Source organism: Rosa rugosa, chromosome 1, assembly GCF_958449725.1.
Source record: "Rosa rugosa chromosome 1, drRosRugo1.1, whole genome shotgun sequence".
NCBI classification, from domain to species: Eukaryota; Viridiplantae; Streptophyta; class Magnoliopsida; order Rosales; family Rosaceae; genus Rosa; species Rosa rugosa.
Window position 1 is genome coordinate 43,786,538 of NC_084820.1, and position 8,709 is coordinate 43,795,246.

Below are 8,709 nucleotides of genomic sequence, written 5' to 3' on the forward strand. Positions count from 1 at the left end.
ACTGAAATTGGGAGAGAATTGAGTCGTGCTTTCATTGATAATAGGGGCCTCTTTATATAGAGAATTACAAGACATAGAGATAGAATTGTACATGGAAACATAATCGTACATTGATTGGATATCTCCTAAGATTCTCCGAGAATATCTCTAATATAAACCCTATTTCAACTAGAGCAAGTAACCTTGAGTTTGAGCCAGACACATATTCTGGATTTACTTGAACAAAATGGACAGTGCAACTAAAAATGAAAAAGAATAGTGAGAAGGTATGCGTTTAATTAATTCTTTTAAAAAATAGTAATATTTCAATTAAATGATAAAATATGGTACACATTGGATATAATTGTATTGATGAAATTGACAATTCAGATAAGGCACCCCGTCATCTATAAAATTATGAAATTCGTAATTATAGTTATTAATTTTGGTTGTATCAATTTAAGTAAGACTGTACTGGTTTGTATTTGAACTCAGTAATCAAATCGTGTACTCATATGATGGTTGAATGATACATATTTTTTTCTTTGATAAAAAAATGATACATATTCTTAAGTTCTTAACCATATAATGTGACTAACCATTAATTACTTTAATTAGCCATTTCAACAATCTTCTCATATTTTTGAAAACTTTATGTTTATCTCTTGCGATCATATTCATCACTCTAATGAAAGTAACATAAAATAAAGTGGCCAAAATTCAACTTGTAATAAATTTTACTATATTATTCAAAATTCGACATTCACACGATGCTGAAACTCTCTCTAAGAGGTAGGTGGAGTTTGTAGCCTTTTAGCGGCGGATCTGCAAGTTGGACTGAGGGCGGCAGCAGGGTGTCCTGTCGTCGTCTTCTCAAAACTTTTCAAGGTGAGGGCGATATAGGTGTGTGGTATTCTGACCAGATCAGGGTATGTTCTCGGGCTCTGCTTCTTGGTCAGACGTTCGGTGTTGACGTGGTCAGAAGGAGGCTTGCTGGTTCTTGAATTACTGGGCTGAAAGGTTGTTTGCTCGAGCTTGATGGGGATGGTCGACGTCTGACGCAGTTAAGGCTCAGAAAAGGTTGCTGCGGCGTGCTGGTTTTGCACTGAGCGGTGGTTGGACCTAGCTTTGTCAACGTTGGCAGTGTCAGGCTGGTCGTCGGAGGTGCAGCAGATGGTGTGGGGCTGATGGCGGCTAGCCTGTGGTCTAGGGTTTGTCCTAGGTTCATGGGCTGGTGACATATGCAATTGGGCATGGGCTTAGGCTTTGGTTTTTATTTTCTTGTATTACTTTATACGGATTCCTTCTTTTATGTGTGTGAGATCCATAGGTTTTCTCTGAGGTCGCCTAAAATAACTGGGATGTCTTGGCCCCTTGATTTTGTAGGATGTTTTAGGGTAGATTTTGGCTGAGCTTCATGATGTTTAAAAATGTTGAATTACTTAGGTAGTGACTCTTTTGAAAGACCTACCAGGTAGTTCATTATGTGTATTTTCGTTAATCAATGGAATGAGTTGATATTTCTCTAAAAAATAAAAACTTGTAATAATTTTTAAAAGTTGTATTATGTCCTTAAGAGAAATCAAATGGAAAAAAAATTTGTGCAATTATGGTCCTCTAGTTGTGTTTATTTTGAGGACAACTAAAACCCTATACCCTCATTAGTAGTACAAAATCAATAAAGTAAGAGACAACATCCAACTATTGGTTTGAAATATTTATAGGCATGTAATTATAAAGGTAAACAAAAAAAAAGAAAATAATAGAAAAGGGTAGGAATAGAGAGGGTCCCCCATTGCTCAAAAGGCCGCAAAAATCGCCTATATAAACCCCCTTCGCCTTCTCACTAGTCATCTCATGTGTTTCTACTCACCCAAAGCAACACACACTTGAGGGCCCTTGAAACTCTCGAAACGTTTCGCTTTCCACCACCACTACCATGGCTAGGTCCCAACAGCGTTATCGCGGCGTCCGACAAAGGCATTGGGGTTCTTGGGTTTCTGAAATTCGCCACCCTTTACTGTAAGTTATCAACTACCATATATATATAGTCTATACACTGTTTATATCCTAATTCTTCAGAAACGTTTCTGTCATAGTTGATTTTTGGTTCATGTCTTTGGAGTAATTAAGCAATGCCCATCTGCACAATTATTCAAACAGAAGTTTCATTAATGCTTGTGTTAATGTCTTTGTGTTAATTAGTCTGAACAAGAAACGCGTTTCTTTGGTTTACAGAAAGACAAGAATTTGGCTAGGCACTTTCGAAACGGCGGAGGACGCAGCGCGAGCCTACGACGAAGCGGCGAGACTCATGTGCGGTCCAAAAGCACGTACCAATTTCCCGTTCAATCCCAACGACCACATGTCATATTCATCCCAGCTTCTCTCATCGGCTTTGATAGCAAAGCTTCACAAATGCAACATGGCCTCTCTACAAATGACGAAAAAACCAGCCCCAAAAGAGGAGCCAGTGCAACAAGTAGTGCTCCAGCAACAGTATATGCCATCCGTCACTTCTAGTAGTAGCTGCATTGTCGAAAATAGCGGCTTTTCGGGGTTGGATTGGTCGGAGAAGAGGAAGTACGGTGGAGTTCAATGGGGTGAGGGGAATTGGGTTGGTGAGGTGGGTGTTCAAGTTGAGAATCATGATCAACATCAGGAGCTTTTTCAGCCGCTTGAGGAGGATCATATTGAGCAAATGATAGAGGAGTTGCTTGATTATGGGTACATTGAGCTTTGTCCCGGGGTTCAAGCATAGGCAGTACTAAACTCTAGCATCTTCTACATGGAAAATGAAAACTTTTTGGGTTAGCTATATTTAATAAAAGTAATTAGATTTAGATGAGTAGTAGTATGTATCCAAACTTATGGAAGAATTAGCTAGCTAGCTAGCTAGAATGAAATATGCAGCTATATCACACACTGTTATTGGAAATAGAATGTAAGTGGGTGCTCGTATAGCTCTACTAGTAGCGAGCATTTCCCCCACACATCCCAAAGGCGAGAGTTCGAATCTTTTTTCCTCGTTTTTTCTTTGTAATCAGAAGATGGAGAAACAGAACTTGATGCTAGCTTTTATTTTTAATTTCTATTTCGGGCCAATAAATGGACACTAAATACTCCTAACTTGCTATCTTGATCGATTCTTGAAGACCCAGTAGAAGTGTTATTGAAATTAATCTTGAGGGGAACCTTAACGTCTTTTTAAATTACTTCTTGTTTCTTTTGGTCTGCAAACTACTCCATAAAGAAGAGCACTCTGTGCTCTGATATGGACAACATAAAGAAAAGGCCAAACTTTTCAGAAAAAAAAAAAAAAAAGGCCAGAAAGATTGGAAAACAATTAAAAGACGACAAACATATTAGTGAGAGTATAAAACATGATATGGAAATTTGGGTGTTCATTGTCTAACACGAACAAGATGTTTTTGGAAATTTGGGTGTCATTGTCTAACAAGAATAAGATGTTTTTGTAACTTCTTTTGTCTTGCGCACGCTGATTATATTATAAATAAAGCTTCAATGTGAATCGCAAAAGAGCAACCTGTCAACATGAATATTTATATAGTGAAATTTTTTTACTTTTATAGTAAAAATAAATTACAAATTTACAACTTAAAGTTCTGAGAGTAACCAACGCTAATTGGTTAAAATTGTTCAAAACACTAAAAAGAAGATCACTTTCCCAACATTTAGATTCAACCACTGCATGATCAAGTAAATGAGATTTATTTACTAATGACAGTTTTCAATCTCTTAAAAATGCTAATTACCTTTAACACAATCCATAATGAGTCTTGAATCTCTTTCAACGCATACATGCATGCAGCATGCTAGAAAATCTTTGGTAAACTGCGAGCCTCTCCCAATTCTAAAATATGTTTGCCATAAGTAGTTGTCATGTGATTGATTGTCCAAAACTTGCCCATTTCGGTTTTCTTTTAATGTATGAAGCAGGCAACCAGTTCAGTCAACTGTTGTGGGGGTTGAAACTAGAAAGAAGGCGCGCGACACAGTGCAATAATGCTTTGGTTCAATTATGAACTAGTCAAGGAGCATGTGTATAGGTGTCTCTCCAATACCTATTGCGCACTGATCAGATAGAGCCAAATATGAAGGGATTTTGATGATTGATTTTCTTCCCTTGTTCAGAAACATTCTCATTGTTTTCTCACTTGCTTTTCTCAGATGATATATAGATTAGACAGCTTTGTTATCCTTCCACCGTAGATCCACTTATCCCTAGCCAAAAAGCCACACTTTTGACCAAAGTTATAAAAAAAGATACAACAGTGTAGTAGTAGATTCTCTCTCTCCATCTATTTCTTTGCATCGTCTCCAATTAGAAATTAGAGCAATCCATACTTCAAACTCAGTAAACCATATTATTCCATGGAGGAACTCGATCATTGTTTAAACTCAGGAGCAAATGATCGAGTAGTACAGTTGTACTGTGATGGTCATCCACTAGAAATTGCTCATGAGTAGATTAATGTGCTTTAGCATGATACTAATATCCCGAAGATTGGTACATAATTCAGACGTGATCAACGTACTGATCAGTGGTTTGGGACGGTCAAGGTAGAAATGGAACTTTGCCCGATACTTTAGGAGTGTGCTTGTCTTGCTAGTCAACAAGGTCATGCAGCTTCCAACAAGATGGACCCGCATGTTATCAAAATGATTAGGCAATATAATGAGAGATTTATCTCACAGATATTGTAATTAAGCAAAATAGTTGCAATCACTTTGGATTGAGATTGATTCTAGGTTAGTGGTTTTCTTGCAATTTTTTCGGTCACAGTTTCTTTTCACTTGATTGATAGTCAGTAATCATTTGACAAGTTTTATCCCATATACATGTATATGTATATTTATTGAGAAGGTAACTAAGTCGAAAATAAATTGACATATTTTGGAGTTCATAATTTAAGATTGTTTATAGAGTGTCTTGTCGACTTATAATAACCGAAAATGGACCAATTTTCTAGTTTCTTCTTTCTTTGATCAGTCATATGGACTTTTATATTTTATGCGTTCCGTTTTTCCGGAACGGTCCAGTTTACATTGTATATGCTTCTTTAGGAAAAGTTGTGTTGTGTGTAAGGTCGATCTTCGAGTGGCTCAGCCTCTACGTACTCTTTCGAAAGATGACAAGTTTTGCATTGATAAGCCAACAAAAATCTACTCCAATAGAGCATTTCTTTCTGATTAAAAAGTTGATCCAGGTTCCAACAAATTCAACTTTCCATATCATGCTAATAAAAAAAAAAGCCAAATTAATCATAGGGTCAGAGGAAATCATCACATATTATGACATTTATCATCCCTATATATGTTAATTAAATGTCTATCCATACATTCAAAATTTGAATTTCCTCATTATTGGATTCAGATATGATGAATCAATTAGTGATCGAGTCTTGGAAATTAAACTCCTTGAAAAGGCTTTTTGTCTGCGGTACGGTGCAGGTTGGTGATCGAGCAAACAATTCCCATAACCCAAAATACGATAGATTATTCAGAGCACCGCCGTGTATTTGCACCAACATAAATGAATGGTTAGATTACATTAAATACACTTTTTGTTTATTAAAAATAAAGTTGATAATAAATATCAAGGGTTGAGATTATTTTATAAGGGTTGGGTCACTTGCACCGTCGGTGCATAGAATAATTTCCACCCAAAATACATCTTTAATCAAAATTCTTTTGCATCTTGACAAGAACATGTACGTACAAGCAAACCTAACCAAACCAAAGGTCTCTCTCTCTCTCTCTCAACATGAGCATGCATGCATGTAATGTGTGTTCCCCCCTTGATCATTTTCCTCCATTCCCATGTCCCTTCACATGGATAGCCATGTTACCCTCAAGTAGATGAGTACCTCCATGGATATATAAGATCTTAGAGCAAGCACATGCACATGGTTTTGGCTACCCTCCTTTTAAGATGTGGGGTTAATGGACCAAATGGTATCATCTCTCCCTCTCCCTCTCGCTTCCCCTTTCTCTCTCCTGTTATATGCACTGCATTAACCTGGTACTGTGATCCCCGTTGCAGTTCAATTCCTTCATTTTGTCTCACCCAATTATTTCACATGAGCAAACCATTTTATCCAAATAATTTGTCTCGAAGTGCATAATTGTTAGTCTATGTGCACATGGCTTTAGGCTTTTAGCTGCTCTTCCACATGAGCTAAGTTATGGAACATTTGAACGATATCTGCAATATTGCATGTCCCATGTAGCTAACATGACATGTCACTGATGTCACTGTCACCCTATCTCGATCTCGTTGATCATTTTCAAAATTTGGTAAAACCCCTTAATTTCTAATTTTTTTGGTGTTATTTCTCTATGTAATAGAATTTTTTTTTTTGTTATTTCAAATGCTTTATTTTTGACTATTTCAGAAAAAGTATACGGTGATTTTATTTTACTTTTACCGCTCACATCTCATATTCGGCTTCATATGCTTAAAAATCACCAACACTGGATTTGAGGCGTGACAAAATGATATCTCAAAAAGCATTACAAAACATTAGAGCGAGAAAGATTAGAATGCTGAATGCGCTATTTCTCTTTATGATTAGCTTTTTTTTTTTTTTATTTAAAATGTTTTATTTTTGATGATTTCAGAAAAAGTATTTGGTGTTGTTTTTATTTTATTTTACTTTTAGCACTCATACCTTGGATTCTGCTTCAAGTACTTAAAATCCACCAAAACTGGGTTTGAGGCATGACAAAATGGTATCACTCACTGTTGAGACTAATTTCAACTACATTTTTAGTACATTTCTCTCTACATTTTGCTTAGTTATTTCCTTAACAATGTCATTTCTAACTTGTTTTGTGTTTTTAGGTAGTTTTGAGTCTGGAAATGGAAGGCAATGAGTTATTTGCGCAGAAATGATCAGAAATGGAGAAATAAAGCTTTCCCAGTTAAACCAGGAAAAGGAATCTCAATTGAAGTAGGAATCCTAATGAAACTAGGAGTGAGCTCGGAAAAATGATGTTTGGAAAATGACAAAGTCCCAGTTGGACTAGGAAACCTGATGACACTAGGAGTCTTGATGCTGTTAGGAGACCTGGTGAGACTAGGAGATACTGTGTCTTGAAGATGACTCAAGATAGTTCAAGAATGTTCTAAATTGAAGAAGAATTTCGGCAATCTTGTAGATAGATTTCGAATTGGTCCAATTTGAAAAGTCTGGCCCGAAGATTGAAGCATGTGACTTGCACATGATGCTCTAGATCCTTCTTGACATCTTGGAGGAGTTCTTGGCCCATTAGGATTGCTTTTTGCCCTGAAAAATAAAAGAAATATCCAAGGAATTTCGGCAAAATCTTTTTGGGATATTTTTGGATTTCTATGGAATTTTGGAGAAGAAATAGAGGAATAAATATTGATTTATGATTCCTATTTCCAAGGAGGCCGAAATATAGTCTAAATACATGGAAGAATTAGGCAAAAGAAAGGTTACTTGCTCTCCAATTCTTATGCAATTTTCTTAGTGGCCAAGTGACGCAATTAAAAGAGAAATTCAAGGGAACCCTAGCCCTTGCCGTTCACTATATAAAGGAGGTTTGTGAAGACATTCTACACACCACAAAATGCAGAATCAAAAGCCACAAACACTTCCCCTTCTCTTCCAAATTTCGGCAACTTCAAGAATTCTAAAGTTCAAGGCCGTGAAGCATCCATGCTCTCCATTCAAGCATCCTTGCCGTGATCCTCATCCATTCCACCACCTTTTGAAGCTTCTTGCGTCCTTGAAGATCAAAAAGTGTAACCATCATGAACACCATACTTTGTTTTCGGTTTTGTAAAAGAAAATTATTTCGGGTTTCTATGAATTTGTGATTTTGTTTTCTGTTTTGGATCTTTAATTTGCGATTTCTTGTGATGATGAAGTGTTGATTTTAGTTATGTAATTTTCGAATACTATGAAGCATGTTTTAGGTTTTAGGTTTTCTAATTGATAAATTGCGATTTCATATATATTAAGCATGATTGTTAATTTAGAGCTTCAATCCCATCTTTTATGTGTTAATTGATCTTTGGATGCATACTTAGGTTGATGAACATGTAATTGAATCCATATTAAGGTGCTGGTGTTCTAGGCTTTGATAATTTAAGTGGAAAACCTATAATTACTTAGGTAAATTAACAATGAGTTTTGTATGCTTGATTAGCGTTCTAACTTGTGTTCTTGGCTTGAATTGATCAAACTTCCAATATGTTTAATGCGTTAAAAGTGTTTTTGTTAGTGATTAGCTACCACTAGTAATTGCATAATTAATAGGGTTAACTATGGTGCGTTCATCTAGTTAATTTAATTATGGGAAGTAAAAAGAACTTTGTATGCGTTCATCTTTGTTCTTGATTGATTCTATGCTATGACATATTTTGATTCGTGATTTGATGTTTGAAATCTTGCCAACGTGTTAGTAGTAGTTAATTCTATCTAAATTCGCTCCATCCATTTATCTCTATTTGATTCTGTGTTTTGATGTGTCACATATGTATATATTTACCTAGTTGTTAAATTAATTAAAAATTCTAAATCCCCTTTACATGTAATTTTCGTAAATATTGTTTATATTATATAGTTTTGTTGGTCTAATGTTTTATTTTTCAGGAATTAATTATGCCCTAATCCCCGGTTGAGAACGATCTCTACTTATTCTTACTACATTGATAGGGTTTTAAATTGAGCACTA

The 8,709-nt window shown here is 35.9% G+C and overlaps 1 protein-coding gene across 1 annotated transcript; it reads left to right on the forward strand.

The window, feature by feature from the left end:
- The first annotated feature begins 1,853 nt into the window (after positions 1-1,853).
- On the forward strand, positions 1,854-3,043 carry LOC133738224 (ethylene-responsive transcription factor ERF003-like). The gene is made up of 2 exons (XM_062165688.1): positions 1,854-2,001; positions 2,218-3,043. Exons 1-2 carry the CDS (start codon positions 1,919-1,921, stop codon positions 2,738-2,740), a joined length of 606 nt encoding a protein of 201 aa, XP_062021672.1. The 5' UTR covers positions 1,854-1,918; the 3' UTR covers positions 2,741-3,043.
- The last annotated feature ends 5,666 nt before the right edge of the window (positions 3,044-8,709 follow it).

Excerpts from the sequence above, each read along its gene's own strand:
- LOC133738224 (XM_062165688.1), top strand. The coding sequence starts at position 1,919 with ATGGCTAGGTCCCAACAGCGTTATCGCGGCGTCCGACAAAGGCATTGG. Across the intron at positions 2,002-2,217 it reads GAAATTCGCCACCCTTTACT|AAAGACAAGAATTTGGCTAG; the intron begins GTAAGTTATCAA and ends TTTGGTTTACAG.